Source organism: Phocoena sinus, chromosome 4, assembly GCF_008692025.1.
Source record: "Phocoena sinus isolate mPhoSin1 chromosome 4, mPhoSin1.pri, whole genome shotgun sequence".
NCBI classification, from domain to species: domain Eukaryota; kingdom Metazoa; phylum Chordata; class Mammalia; order Artiodactyla; family Phocoenidae; genus Phocoena; species Phocoena sinus.
Window position 1 is genome coordinate 122,805,816 of NC_045766.1, and position 16,984 is coordinate 122,822,799.

Consider the following 16,984-nt stretch of genomic DNA (forward strand, 5'->3'; position numbering starts at 1 on the left):
CTATCTGCAAGCTCTGAGAGTGTTAAGAAATATAAATAACATGTGTTTCCTGGAAAAAATAAAATAAGTTTAGACATTAGACTCAGAAAAATAAACTAGGATTCAGACAGGTGTGACATATTCAAGACTGGCCTGTTAGTGGAAGATTCAACATAAGGACAGTTATATCAGTTCCTTTGGATCACAATTTCTTCAGTCATAATTAAAATATATTGGACCTAACTTTAAAAATATAACTTACAAAATCTTTGTTTTACATATACATTTTTTTCAGAAGTGGTTTTCTCAAAACTCAAATTTGCATCTCTCCCTGTATCTGTCACTTGCATTGCACACCACTCACAGACTGAGCATGTGATTATGATGCTGAGTGAAAATTATATTTTCTGATTAAAAATGATAATTATAATTTTATAATGTTACATAAGCAAATTTTAACATGTTGATCATTTTGAACAATTCTATAAAATTGTCATATAATTCTCTTTTTTCCCTCTAGATAACACAGTATCACCAGTCACCAGTTTAATCCTGTGTCTTTCCATTATGCTCACTTTCCTATCTACATTGTTATAGCTGTGTAATCTACCCTCATATTCGACTACAGACATATAAAGTTTGATTCATTTTTGCTGTACTAGCCACTCTTGCCATTTTTACTCTGTCAGTCAGCCTATTCCATCCTATTCTCCATCACCTGTTTCATGAATTCCATGGCTCTTGGAATTTACTGCAACCATATGTCACAGAAAAGTGGCTCCCATCTTCCCCTACCTTTTCACGATATGACTTCAGAAAGGTCATAATTACCAAAACTTTGTAAAAGTTTGCTTCTAGTCTAATATAATTTGTTAAAATATTAACTGGAAAAATACAAGCAAACCATTTATTCTGAAATGATGATTTTTAAAATATTTCTAGCCAGATATTTTAAAGAGCATTCTCTGTCAAAGCAAAGTGCTCCAGCATCATTTGCAAGCCCAAATCTTAAAACTAAAATGATTCCATATAGAGCATTTATTTAACACTTCTCTTACAGGAGTTTTAACTATATTTTTTTCTTTTAACAAAGTGATGATCTATTAATGGCTCTGACTTTCTGGTGGAGTATAGTTAGGGTTATGATAAAATATTCATTATCTTCCCCAAAGGTAATCAAGAAGTATATTGGAAAGAAGAGTTACTTAGGGTGTTTTTTCTAAAGAAAGCTTGTAAGAAATATTTCAAATCCTTAACATGTCAGCTGCTTAAAACATTGTTTGAAAAACAGAAAATAGATCCCAGAAATCATGAAATTGAAGTATGCTAATGAAGATCTTTTTTCCTGTCCCTTAAGTTGAATATTTCTTGGATAAGATGATTTCTTTTTTTAAATAACTGTATAATCTTTTCTAATTTGGGGTTTAATAAAATTATTTTCTTTTATTTTTAAGACACACTTTTTAATGGTCTTGGGCTTGGAGCGGTCATTGGTCTGGGAGTCGCTGCACTCTTGTTAATTCTTGTGGTAACAGACGTCAGCTGCTTCTTTATTCGACAATGTGGGTTATTGATGTGCATCACCCGGAGAATGTGTGGGAAGAAAAGTGGCTCCAGTGGTAAAAGTAAAGAACTTGAAGAAGGAAAAGCTGCATATCTGTGAGTATCAGACATTTGCGTCAAAGTAATGTTAGACTCTTTGTATATCACTACAAAGAGCTCAAAATTTATGGTTTCTTCATGCAAAACTTAGAGTGAAATGCAAAAAGCTTTCCATATTAGCATCATCTTCAAAAGTTCTCTCATGTTCCTACGCAGACAACCCACACTACTCCAGGCAACTCTCCCTGCCCCAGGCAACTAATAATCTGATTTCTTTTATCATAGATAATTTTTAGCTCTTATAAAGCTTGATATAATTTCCTACAATGTGTATTTTTTTGTGTCTGCCTTCTTTCACTCAGCATAATGTTTTAGAATTCATTCATGATATTCTATGTGTCAGCAATTCATTTCATTTTATTGTTGAGTCATTTCTATTCATTTTTGATACATACGTTTAGGCATGTACAGTCTCATACATTATTTTCTAGGCTTAGGGATATAGAAGAATCCATTTTGCATGGCCACATTGTTTTGTTTTGTTTTTATATTGTTTTTTGTTTTGTTTTGTTTCTCCAAAGCCCATTTCAATCTTTCTAGGCAATTTGTCTATGACCATTTTTCATGGATATTCTGTAAGGAATATTTTCATTTCATGGGATAATAACTTAGATAGTATACATTTTCAATTAAAAAATTATGTTAAATATTACAATCAAAATGTCACCTGCTTACTTGTTGGGCACAGCACATAGCAAAGAACAAACAGAAATTAGGCTCCACTTCATACTTGAAAGAGATATTAATGTATGACATAGTAAATATAGTGGAAACAATTCACTATTCAATATCTCTTGCTTTCCTCATAGAAACATATTGTACTTCCTAATAACTTGCTGTATTTTTAAATTGTCTTGTTAACTAAATAAACATATCACCAAATTTAGTTTTAGTTACTTTTTCACATATCAAGAAAACAATGTACTATATAACATAATTATACATATATACATATGATATATATATGCACACATTGACTCAAAACTGAATTTTATATATCTTCATTGTTGCTTTGCTATTAACTAAATGGAATAAACACTAGGTAACAAGCACTTCTATACAATGATAAAGTGGTGAATAAAACAAACAGAATTTTGTTCACATAGAATTCGTGTTTCAATGTAAGAAGACAGATAATCAACACTAAAATTGAAAATGTCTGGTAGTGATAAGCACTAAGAAAAATGAAAAACAGAATGACAATTTTTACTAGAGGTTGGGTCATTAAAGACTTCTCCAGGGAGATGAAACTTAGGCTGAAGAGTGAGTGATAAAGAGCCAGAAATATAATGATCAAGGAGAGGAACGTTCTAAGCAATGTAACAATAAATACAAAAGCCATTAAGTCAGGAATGAGCTTGTTGCTTAAAGGCAAAATGGATCTGAGTGGAATGAGGCAGGGAAAGAGAGTGGTACCAATCAGGTGGGAGAATTATCTGAGTACAAAAGTATTAAATCTTCTTGGTCAAAGTAAGGAAATATTTTTAAAATAGAAAGCAACTAAAAGTTTTTTTAACGGTTTATTTAGCTACTTATGAAGAAGGATAGCTGGAGGGTTGGTAGGTGAAAAGGAAAGATTTGGAATGAGGGAGACTGGGTAGGAAAATCTTGAAATATTCCAGGTAGAAAATGATGGTCTTCTGTACCAAGCCTGTAGTACTATAGGCATATAAAAGTGTATAGCACCCAAATATAGATGAAGTAGAGTCAAGTACTGCTGACTGATTCAACTTTGGGGTGAAAGAAAGAGAGAAATCAAAAAGGACCTTCACTTTTTTGTCTTAATTAATTACAGGGATGTTGATGACCATGCGCAAAATAATGAGGTACATCTAAGTTCTGCTGTTTGTTTTTATTTGACTTTATTAATTGGTAATTTATCCACCAACACTTTTGTTTGTAATTCCTGTCAAGTTTAATTAACCTTAAAGACTTGGAAAGATGAAAACACATGGTTCATTCCATGCTTGTTGTCCATCATAGATTTTTAAATCACAATTTCCTCTGCCTTAGGAAAACAGTTTTCAACTCTTTTTCAAAAATTCATTATTCAAATTGGAAAAAATAAAATAAAACCTCAATGAGAAATAGGGAATAATTGATCTGATTAATTGGATATATACTAGCTTCTAAATATGACCCCAAGCATTTTAAGACTAGTCCTTTCATGTTATCACAAGTTATAAGACTATGTAGATTTCTTACAAAACACATTAACTAAACACTTAGAGCATTCTTTTTTTTTTTTTTAACATCTTTATTGGGGTATAATTGCTTTACAATGGTGTGTTAGTTTCTGCTTTATAACAAAGTGAATCAGCTATACATATACATATGTTCCCATATGTCTTCCCTCTTGTGTCTCCCTCCCTCCCACTCTCCCCATCCCACCCCTCCAGGCTGTCACAAAGCCCCGAGCTAATATCCCTGTGCCTTGCGGCTGCTTCCCCCCAGCTATCTACCTTACTACGTTTGTTAGTGTGTATATGTCCATGACTCTCTCTCGCCCTGTCAAAACTCACCCTTCCCCCTCCCCATATCCTCAAGTCCGTTCTCCAGTAGGTCTGCGTCTTTATTCCTGTCTTACCCCTAGGTTCTTCATGACATTTTTTTCCTTAAATTCCATATATATGTGTTAGCATACGGTATTTGTCTTTTTCTTTCTGACTTACTTCACTCTGTATGACAGACTCTAGGTCTATCCATCTCATTACAAATAGCTCAATTTCATTTCTTTTTAAGGCTGAGTAATATTCCATTGTGTATATGTGCCACATCTTCTTTATCCATTCATCTGATGATGGGCGCTTAGGTTGTTTCCATCTCCGGGCTATTGTAAATAGAGCTGCAATGAACATTTTGGTACATGACTCTTTTTGAATTTTGGTTTTCTCAGGGTATATGCCCAGTAGTGGGATTGCTGGGTCATATGGTAATTCTATTTGTAGTTTTTTAAGGAACCTCCATACTGTTCTCCATAGTGGCTGAACCAATTCACATTCCCACCAGCAGTGCAAGAGTGTCCCCTTTTCTCCACACCCTCTCCAGCATTTATTGTTTCTAGATTTTTTGATGATGGCCATTCTGACTGGTGTGAGATGATATCTCATTGTAGTTTTGATTTGCATTTCTCTAATGATTAATGATGTTGAGCATTCTTTCATGTGTTTGTTGGCATTCTGTATATGTTCTTTGGAGAAATAGAGCATTCTTATTTAAAGAACGTTATATTGCAGAAAAAAAGAGAAATTAAAGTCAGTGGCATACAGGATGGCATTGTGTAAAGTCCTAGAATATTCCATATTTGGCTTTCAATGTAAATTAACATTTATCTTGAATTCTCATAGTTTATGTTATAAAATGGTTAAAGATTACTATTTTACCAAACTTTATGTATACTCTTATCTACCCAAGCATTAATTTGCAATAGCAAATATTTATTGAACACCTAGATAACCAGGCACTATCTAAGCTCCAGAGATACAACTGTGAGGAAGCAAACTAGTCCCTGCCATCAACTAGTTACTGTGATGGGAAACACACTTCGATTAAAAAACAATAAAATAGATAAATAAATAAGAAATTTCTGTTGTAAATACTACTTTTCAAAAAAGAATGAATTTACTTAGTCAGACTTAGCTGAGCAAGTTGTGAAAGAACTAAAATATAAAAAAGAATAGGAAGTAACTAGTCAAGTGTGTGTGTGTGTTTGTTTGTGTGTGTGTGTGTGTCTGTAAATGGCTTTTCAGCATGCAAAAGAGGGATACATAGCTCTGGCCCGCTTTACTGCCACATCGGAGAAGGGAAGTACCCAAATCAAGTCCACTCTAACTATCCTGTTACACCTAAAGGGGAAAAAAATGAGAAAAAATTATGAAGTTCACAGTCCGGGGGCACAGACTCACTAAAAGACAGAGACCGAATCATGGGACTATGGAATGCATCTTCTTTACACCATAATTTACCACCTCATTACTAAAGACCTATATTTAGCAGTTCCTTCTAGCCAGTACATCATGTCCCACTATCAAGAAAAAACTTACAAGGCATACTGAAGGCAAAACTCAGTTTGAAGAGACGGAGCAATCATCAGAACCAGATTCGATAAGGCAGGGATGTTGGAATCATCAGACCAATATATATATATATATATATATATATTTTTTTTTTTATGGTAAGAACTCTGATGGATAGACAGCATGGAATAAGGGATGGGAAATGTAAGCAGAGGTGAAAATTCTAAGAAAGAATCTGAAGTAAATGCTAGAGATCAAAAACACCATAACAGAAATGACAAATCTCTTTGATCAGCTTATTAGCAAGACTAGACATGGCTGTGGAAAGAATCTTGAGAAGATCTTAACAGAAAAGTCAAAACTAAAAAGCAAACAAATAAAAAGACTGAAAAAAAAAAAGAAAACAGAATACCTAATTCTGTAGGACAACTACAAAAGGCTAAACATATGCACAATAGGAATATCAGAAGAAGAAAGAAAGAAAGAAAGGAACAGGAGAAACATTCGAAACAATAATAACTGAGAACATCCCCAAATTAATATCAGACATGAAACCACAGATCCAGGAAGTTCAGAGGATACCAAGAAGGATAAAAATCAAAATTAAGCAAAAAAAATACTACACCTAAGCATGTAATTTTCAAACTACAGAAATTCAAAAATAAAGAAAAAATCATGAAAAAAGCTAGAGAAGCAAAGGTAAGAATTACATCTGACTTCACACACCACACAAACATACACCTCCCCTCACACATACACACACTGATTTTTATATGTACATATGTGTATATGTATGTGTGTGTGTGCAATTTTTCTCACATAACAATGCAGCTTCAAAATGTCCCATTTCAGTACATGAGTTTCAGACTCTTTTTTAAAATAAATAAGCAGTATTCCATAATATTATATATCATAGTATATTTTCCCACTTCTCTATTATTAAAGTTTAGATAAGACTTTCAATATCTTTATAATATTAAAGTATATTATGCTGTTTTGAACTTCGTTTTTACATCAATCCTGTTGTAAATGTACGAGTATGTATTTCCCAATTCTCATCCCAAATAATCACAGAACATATATTTCCTACAGTGCTTCTCAAACACTGACTATTATCAGTTTATTTTTCAATACAATAAGTGAAAAATATCATTTAAAATTTGCATTTTTCTAATCGGGGTTGAGTCTGAGCTTATTTGTTTTATGATTTTCTTTTGGTCACTTTATTCTTCTTGGAATTTCCTGTTCATATTTTTTACACATTTTCATAGAGTCATTTGACTTTTCTTTCACTTGTTGATTATATAATGTGACCCTTAATCATTTGATGTTGCATTTGTTGCAAATATTTTCCCCAATCTATCCCAAAGTTTGGATTATGCTAGTGATGCCATTATTTATATGAACTTTACATTTTCATTTAAGAATTGATCAACTGTATAAAATATTCTTTCTCAGTTTGCATCAAGATATTTTCACTTTGCTCTTATTTAATTTGTTCAAGTTGCAAGTTTTAGTAGTATATTTCCTAACATAAATCCTCTTTGCCCTCCTAGGATGGTGATGACAGTTAACACTGATTGAGTACTGCATGTATGTAAGGCACTATTCTAAGGACACAGCAGAAATTAGTTTGGTATCTTTAGCTTCTCTGTTTTACTAACTAAGCCAGAAATGTTTACGCAGGGAGTTGGGAGAGCCAGCCAGGTTGGTTCTAGGACACATCCTCTCAACTGCTCTGCTACACTTGTCATCATTTTCTGCTTAATAATCAGTTCTAGAAATCTGCCCAGAATTTCTATGTTTACCAGTTTATAAATTGTAAAATTTTATATAAATTTTAGCATATATTTTATGCCAATTTAAACAAAATATTGCTTTGTCACTCTTTATAATTCCATATTGGTAATTATTCTGATATCACTAGAAGAATAATTAAGTGTAATTTATACAGAATAGGAATTAGACTCATGTAGGTTATATGTGTGCTTCAGATAGTATTTATTGTAATAGGAAAAGTTGGAAACAACCTAAATGTTTGTCAGTTAAAGACTTCAAATACATCATGGTGAATATATACAATGGGAAAATATGCACCATGAAAAAGATTGAGGCAGCTCTAAATGCTCTTTTATGGCTTCCAGCTAATACCTAGTGTAAACTGAAAAGGCAAAATTACACACAGTTAGTATGCTATCCTTTGTTTAAAAATAATTCACTTTCACACATACATGCTGGCATATGCCTACAGTATCTCTTGGAAACAAGGCAAAAATTTGCAACAGTAATTGTCTCTCTGATAGATAACTAAATATCCTACAGACAGTGGAAGGGAGAGTCACTTTTCCCTCTCTACCCTTTTGTATTATTCTGTACTGTATGCTAACAAGCTAAAAATAAAAAAAGATCATTAAAACCAAAAATAAAGATTTTAGGACAACTCACAATTTTCTCATGTTACTCCTTCATTTCTTTTCGATAATGTTTATTTTATCCTTTCTAGTTTAAAGTTCTTTGCTTATCTGTTTATTTTTGGTAAGAAAGTATACAATTAAAATCCAAATTCACTATCTTTTCTATCTTTTCTTTGCATTCTGTTTCATTTCATCACAGATCTGTACCTGTTATTAAAACAATTAAAAATATAATCTGGTTTTTGAATCAATTTGCTGCTCATCTTGATGATGTTTTGAATCATCAATAGCCATGCTTTTCAAACAGTATCATCCACTATGTCATCAAGAGCATTGGTATCATGAAGAATGTTTTAAAAGAATCAATTGAAGAATAACAACAACAGCAAACAACCAAGAAAAAAAAAAAAAAAACTAAAATCTAATGGTGAAGTGCTTCTTCATCATCTCTACTATTATATAGATCTTGCTTCCTTGGAGCCCCAAAACAGAGGATGTTGTTAAATATGTTTGAACCACCAACTCCAACAGACATTTGAATTTTAAAGATGTAAAAAGAGTTCTTCACTGTTGACGTCTGGATTTTCTTCAAAATTTTATGTGTTTATGTGAGGTACCTACATACTCAAACAAAAGCAACAACCTGCCACCTGATCAAAGTGTTTTATTAGCCTTAATATTTTTCTTTTCAGGTCTCAGCATTTGTGAGGTCTGTTAAATATTTGAGCCATTGTTGGGTTTTTTTTTTGTTTGCATTATTTTAAATGTAATCCTAGTTTACTTGACTTTAAAGAACTAATTCCATCACCATATGATGATGAAACCACTACAGTATCAAATAGGATACGCTCACTGCCCTAATATGACCAGTGCTTCACCATTATGTCCTGCTCTCACTCCCTCATCCTGAACCCCTGACAACCACTGATCTTTCTACTGTCTCTATAGTTTTGTTTTTTTCCAGAACGTCATTTAGTTGGAATTACACAGTATGTAACCTTTTCAGACTGGCTTATTTACCTTAGCAATATGCATTTAAAGTTCTTCTATGTCTTTCTTTGGCTTAATAGTTCACTTCTCTTTATTGCTGAGTAATATTCAACTGTATGGATGTACCACAGTTTGTTTATCCATTTACCTATTGAAAGACATCTCAGTTTATTCCAATTTTTGGCAATTATGAATAGAACTTCTGTACAGATTCATGCACAGATTTTTTTGTGGATATAAGTTTTCAGTTCATTTGGGTAAATACATAGGGCACAACCGTGGGATTGTATCGTAAGACTATATTCCTGGGTAGTTGAAAACACCCATTCCTTCCTAATTTTTTTTCGAGTGCCATATTTGAAATCTGTATGATGAGTACATCATTCTCAACCCTTATATCTCACTTCATTCTTTATCATCAGCAAATGGCTTTCTTTTGTTTATTTTTTTGTGCTACAAAACCTTGTAGTAAAATTTCTACTCAAAATTATAAATTACACTTAATTTTAGATTTTAGACATCTAACAAAATGACATGGATAAGAAATTATAAGTGAAAATAATAATGCATATATGTTACAATATTATTCTTTTTAAACTATTTTCTTAAAAACCTAAATATATTAAATATGTCAATGGTTACATTATAGTTAAAATCATATAAATTCAGAGACATTTGAAGCTAAAAGTATCTTATATAAACATATATAAAGTATCTTATATAAATTTTATCTTCCAAATTTTGATATAGAAGCAATGTTATTTTTCAAATAAAACATGTTAAAATAGCATCATTTTATTTTTAAAATAAAAAATATATATTTAAATGTGTATGTGTATGGCTAATTAGGGGGAAGAAGTTACTTCATATCATAACTTTTATTTAATGAAATAATTTTCATTTATTTTCCAAAAGAAACTGCATAAACAAATTGAAAATTTGAACTACTTTTGTGAAATATTTAACAAAATTTTGATGAGGAAAAGAATTCTAGACAAAATGGAATTTCTTCTTTCTATTTTTTCTGAACAATATATGGCTAAATGAATTTAAATGGAAAAAATATTCTTAGTGGTATTCTTATTCTGACCAAGTTGGATCAGAATCCATGGGTAGCGAGATTTTGTAGAGATTTTAACCATGTTCCATAATGCATCTTTTTTTACATTTCATAGGTAAGGGTTGTTTTTTTTTCTTTATTTTTCTAGGAAAGATGGATCAAAAGAACCAATAGTGGAGATGAGAACAGAGGATGAAAGAATTACTAATCATGAAGATGGGAGCCCAGTAAATGAGCCAAATGAAACTACACCACTAACAGAACCTGAGTATGTAGCTTGAAATGCTTAATTATTCTTGGATAAGTATTTGTAAAATGATGAACACATTGTCATTATTTGTAGCATATATTGACAAATAACATCATTTTAAAAACAATGTTTCTTCTTCAATGAAAGTACATGTGAATATCTAAAATCCATTTTCTATTGAGATATTTCACATGAAGATTTTGTATCGTCAGAGAAAAATCTCCTGTTCACACATATACCCATAAGTTTATGTAAAAATATCAAAATGATGAAAGCATGTCAAAAAGTTGGATTTTCCTACACTAATCTTATTGTTTAAGAAAGTGATACTTGCAAAATGTGATTGATTTTTACTGAAATAAAAATGTGTCAGAAAATTAGTTATTGATTTGAATATGAATATGACAGTCTAGAATAGAAATAGTGTGAAATAAACACATCTATACACTTCCCTTTGGAAATCAGAAGTCTTTTTAATGAAGTAAAATATTACACAACAAAACAATTCCTATCTATTAATTAACACTGACTATGATATAATGGTGTGTATGAAGACTAGTTAAGAAAATGCCCTTACATAGAATGGGCCGTATTTTGAAACCAAACCAAACCAAACCAAACCAAAACAAGATGATTTCATAACTACTCTGGTTCTCAATTAAAGAAAAGAATACTCAACATAAAAATAATAGCATTAACAGTAATCTTTAAAAATAAAATTTAACATAATAAATAGTGAATAAATATATAAGCAAAAATACACCATCCAAGAATTAGTTGAAAACACTGGTTAATTACAAATTTAATACATAGTTTTGTGAGTAAGAGATATATTAATCATTATGCTAACCTCTCATTCAAGCTCTAAATTTCTGTATACTTTGCTGCTAGAAATAACCCATTGTTTTTTATAATCCTTTATTATCAAAGTTTTCAGTATTTGGGAATGGGAGAAAAGAACTCTGAATGCACTACTTATAATAAACATAAAAGAGAGCCTGTCCTAGTAGGTACAAAGTAGATGTTACTTCACTCCAGCAATGAAATAACTTACTTTCGGTTGGTTAGTTTTCACATAATAGCTTTGACTTTCCGAAGACATGGCTTTCTCTTCTTATTCAGAAACATAAAATAAATTACAAATAAACCCCAGAGGAACTAGCATAGTAGCATTCACTACTCCATAAAATGGTGAGGCTGCAGTCACAGAGGTGAGTTAGAATTCTATTTGTAACTTAATTTTTTTGATGTGAAAATATTATTTTGTCAAAGGAGGAAATACTGCCTTCAAAGCCATATGCACAAGATGTAATAATAAAGCATTGAGTTTAGGCTGGTAGAAAAAACTCGAAATCTTGATTTATTGTCATCATAGTATGATTTGTAAAGCTGTCTTAATATTAAGAAACAAAGGTTGTTATTGCTTCATAGGTTACAATTGGAAACTCTCAACAAATTGCTATAAATATTACAAAAGTATCAAGAAAAAATAATAGTGAAAAGAGACCAATTAAAGAAACATATATAATAAATATAAAAAAGTGGAAAAGTCCTGAAATATATCTATTTGAATTAAGTTCCAAAGAATATTACTAATTCACCCAGCTTTTGAATTTTATGTAACAGATATGGCAGCATCTGTTGATTGTTTTTACTTAAAAAAAACGGAGTACTAGTAAATCAGCTAGTTAACATATAAAATTATTTTGGCTTTTTCATATTCCAAAACACTTCATTATATTTTTAATACATCAGAGGGTTATTAAACCAAAGCCACCCTATAATGAACAATTTGGTGCATCCAAATCTAAAAATATATTGTTTCATTCATTATTATTCATTACATCACATTTTCACAGTAGACAATATTGTATTATTATCTTTTAGATTATATTTCTGTCAATTTGATATTTAACAAATCTGATTTTTTTTCATTCTAATAATGGTACTCTATTTTCTTCTACAAAACAATAACTTAAATATTAAGAGATACCACTTAAAGTGCCTCAGCCAATTGTTTATTTTTTTATTCTCTTTCAGAAAATTGCCTTTAAAAGAAGAAAATGGGAAAGAAGTCCTAAATCCAGAAACTATAGAAATTAAGGTTTCTAATGACATCATTCAATCAAAAGAAGACGACAGCAAAGCATAACACCAAGATCACAGAGTCTTTAACAACGAATGCTACAAAGAGCATTTAGATTGCAGTGACCCTATGACCAAAACTATTCCATTGACCTTAATTTCTTGGGAAACTTCTAGCTTGGAATACCTTGTACACATATACATATGATCAAATACTCCTGCTCATGGTCCATTTCCTTTCGTTGCTGTGTTGTTGCTGTTGTTGTTTCTTTTGTTATGAATTTCAATATAGAGACCTGACCAGCACCAACTCTTTGGTATCAATTTGATTCTATGATTGAAGTACTGCAATTTATTATATGGATAAAGTGCTCTATTTCTTAAGAAGTATATTTCATAACACAACCTCTCCACAAGTAGGGGTTTAAGAAAAAACAAAGAAAACAAAATCTTTGTGAGCTCAATATATAAGAAAGCCCTGCATGTTTTTTAATCCAATCTTGGGCAAATAGATTATTAAAGTGGATTTCAGTTTAAGATGAAAATACTTAATAAAGGTTACACTTTTCATCCAGAGAATTTCAGGGAACTTAGGCTTGAAGGAGCCAGTTATCTTTAGCAGATGTTAAATATTGAGAGAAACTTTGGAAAACTCTTTTTAAGTTATAATTACAATGCTATTTCAAAGTTGAATTTTTAATAGACTGAAGTGCCAGATCAAAATTGTTACCCATTTAAACGAATATTAGTTGTGTGTAAAATTAGATTAGAAAGATTCCATAAATCTCTATCTCTTATATATGCCATATTCACTCACAATGGATTACACACAAAGAAAATGTATTGCAAGTGAAAATAATATTGATTTCTGCCCTCAGCTTCAAATAAAGTAAATTGAAATGGGAACAATATCAATGTTGTCTTGATATACTTATAAATATGTGATTACCTTTTACTCTTTAAAATAATTTTATCAATAAATGAGTCTTTAATGTTCAAATGCTTTGAATCATATCCTCAGATACATTTTTGCCCATTGTTTTAGATAATCTTTGTTTAAAAAATCATTTTCCCAGTGTTATAGGTCAATCCTTATATGTAACTGGCTAATGGGAATTAAAATCCTTAGTGGTTAAATTATGGAGAAATTGACATTTAGACATTGCCATAAAAGTGTCAATGATAAACAATTGAATTGCCACTATCTGTTTTTATTCTGGATGTTGTAGCTAGAAGTCATTTTAAGATTTTTATAAACAACTTGGGTTGAAGAAATTCCTGAACTATTCAACACAAACTTTCTAATGTCACTTATTAGTAATATATACCAGAATAAAATATTTATTAATGTCCAAGCTATGCAAGCTCCCAGAGGTAAAAGGCTGAAACATGATTTTCACTTATATGTAAGGTAAAAAAAAAATGTATGGTTATAAATATACATACCAATTGGGAGCAGGTTTTAGATTATTTCTTACCCTAGAGAGCCAAAGGTTTCTTTAGGCCCCATCGCATTCATAACTTCTTGTTTCAGGTGGTATCATAGCTCAAACATGCACTGGTTATGGAACACAGACCAATAGAACATTGGAGGAAAGTCTTAACAGTGCAGAGTGACCTGATTTAGGGTATCTCTCTATGGAGATTATTTGACAAATATTAAATGTAATATTAATGTCACTCATGAACACTTTTATTTACAAAGTACTTGAAACTGTCAACCAAGGAGAGACAACTAACTCATTCTCCAAAACTATGGTTATCAGAGGACAGAACCTGCCCATCTGCACGTTCAGACACTAAATCTCTACAGTGTCCTTGCCATAATTTATAGGGTTATATGATGTAGGAATCTCTCCTTGCTATATTTTCAGGAATATTCTGAAGAAAAAAATTCCTGTGCCTACCTAGGAATTTGCATAGGAATTATCCAACTGGTCTTTTGATGGATTTGATTGTTGCTGTTTAAGTTATGTTTGTCCGATCATCTGTTTGCTTTATTTTACTGTTTTTTCTCTTTTGCATGAATGTGTTAAAACTAATCAAAATACTTGAATTGGTTTGTGCAGAGTAACCAAGCTTAGCAAAGTGTCCATGAAGCAATAGGCATGGACATTAATTTTTCCTGGATAGGGCTACGGGATTTTAAAGTAATTACGGTAAAAGAATTAGGAAAACTGAGAAAGCAATTTAGCATGTTTACTATTGTTATATCCACACTATACTTCAAAAGCAGAGAAATCATAATAAAAAACAAAGATTGTTTTTCCCTCAATGTGAAAGTTCTGTTTCTCGCATTTCTTTGGGCTTTCTATGTAAAGCAGTTTAATTAAATATTTCATATATATATATATATATATATATACACACACACATATATATACATATGTATGCTGTTAAATTTCTTGCCACTAATGTGGAGTAATGATCTGACGTTAACAGATAATCTGGAACTAACTGTAAACAGACTGTTTCAAATGCACTGTTTCAATTGTCTGAGTGGTCCTTATCTCTTGTCCTTGAACTCTAGGCCCCACAAGAGCAAGGCAATACTGTGATAAACATCACTTTTTTCTTTTTACATTTCAATGGAACGCTCCAAATGACTCTACTTATAAAAGTTTCCAAATAAGAGCTGGCGTGTAGTAAATTGTAAAATATGAGTGGAACTAAAATGATCTGTTTCTTATTTTTCATTCTTATTCTAGACTAAACATATCCATACAACTGTATAAATGCTATTTTTACTGTCTAAGAGTACACTTAAACATTAGTATAAAATGTCAAAATATTGAACTGAATATAAGTAATGTTAAATAATCAGAACCCTATGCTACTTTAAACAAAGAAGCAAAGATATCACTGAAAATATTGGTATTTCTTGATAGGATATGTGCAATTAGGCAATGACAATCTATATTCAATAAAATATAAGAGGGAACAATAATATCAGCATTTTAGCAGTATTTTGTTTTTAAAACTGGCACAAATTAATGTATCAACATATTTTACAATGATCTGCAAAGAAATGTAAGAATTTTGATTTATTATTTTCATGGGTTGATTTATGGCCATTCTATTGATACTAATGTCTAACATTAATGTAATGTTTCTCGAGCTTTACTTCAGTTTTTACTATTAATACCTATAAAAACATTTTTTCAAAGACTATTTGATCCAGCAAAGTTTACATGAACCTTGATCTTTGAATTAAACATTTATATAAATAGAAAGTTTTTATTAATCAAATTATTTGAGTGCCAACAATTAATTGGAACTTTATACTCACACCTTAAGTTTATGCTTCTTATTTTAAATATTTAAGATGTATTTGTGCCTTTGGATTAGCATGACATTCTGCTTTATTAAAAGAAAAAAATACTGCAATCTTTCTTGATATATTTTGCTTATATCTATGACACTTGTATGATACTCTCTTATTTACAGTTAGTGAATAAGCTCAGTTCAGACTACTTCACCTTCAATACAAAATCTCAATGAAACAAATTATGCTGTGTAACTTATTTCCACTTATGGCAAAGCAATTCTTTTAATGCACACACAAAATATATTTAATTTGTTCCTGTTGTTCTAGACAATAAATACATTCTAGATATTGTTGAAATTGAGTTTTACTAGTTGTAAGACAAAGACAACAGACACTTTTTTTTTTTTTTTTTTTTTTTTTTTTTTTTTTTTTTTATGCGTTACGCGGGCCTCTCACTGTTGTGGCCTCTCCCGTTGCGGAGGACAGGCTCCGGACGCGCAGGCTCAGCGGCCATGGCTCATGGGCCCAGCCGCTCCGCGGCATGTGGGATCTTCCCAGACCGGGGCACGAACCCGTGTCCCCTGCATCGGCAGGCGGACTCTCAACCACTGCGCCACCAGGGAAGCCCCCACTTTTTAAAATAAGGTAAATTATTGTGGTGTCACTTGAGTCTACATTATTCCTCTTTTGTATTTGATTGGGGATCATAAATCATCCTTCATTGTTGATGATAAGATACACTGATGAAAATATCTACAACTGAAGCAATAGGAAGAATAATCTCCATTTCTTAATTTTAGGAAATAGTGGAATAGCATATTATAATTACTTATTAAATTTGCAATATTCTTTTTCACAGAGAATAATGTAAATGCTCAACTCCAATCCCTCCAAGTGCTTATTCAACAGACTTTATGAGTGGATGAAAATACACTTTTTAAATGAGATGGTTTGCATTACTTATCTTTAGAGAGAAAAGATTTGCATCTCCTTATTAACTTTTGAAGCATTATTGCATTGTCTTTCACACTGAAATCACATACGTATGTGTTAGCATATGCCAAAATTCAACTGTGGAAGGTCACAGAAATGAAGTGCTTCAATCCTGAAATGAAAATCTCTCAAAAAAGTCTACTCACAGGCTTAATAATGTTCTGAGATGCAATGACTACATGTGTAACTGAGCCTAGATGTAGTAGTTGCTGAACAAATATAATTTCCTTCCAAGTCCCTCTTCTCTTTTAAAAATTGCATTTTCCC

General features: G+C 31.5%; 1 protein-coding gene across 1 annotated transcript in view; it reads left to right on the forward strand.

The window, feature by feature from the left end:
* NCAM2 (neural cell adhesion molecule 2) overlaps positions 1–12,523 on the forward strand; it is a 496,915-nt gene extending 484,392 nt beyond the window's left edge. Inside the window, exons 16-18 of the mRNA XM_032630637.1 lie at positions 1,434–1,638; positions 10,270–10,389; positions 12,412–12,523. Coding sequence (XP_032486528.1) covers positions 1,434–1,638; positions 10,270–10,389; positions 12,412–12,523 — 437 coding nt within the window. The remainder of the gene's footprint in view (positions 1–1,433; positions 1,639–10,269; positions 10,390–12,411) is intronic.
* Positions 12,524–16,984: the final 4,461 nt, after the last annotated feature.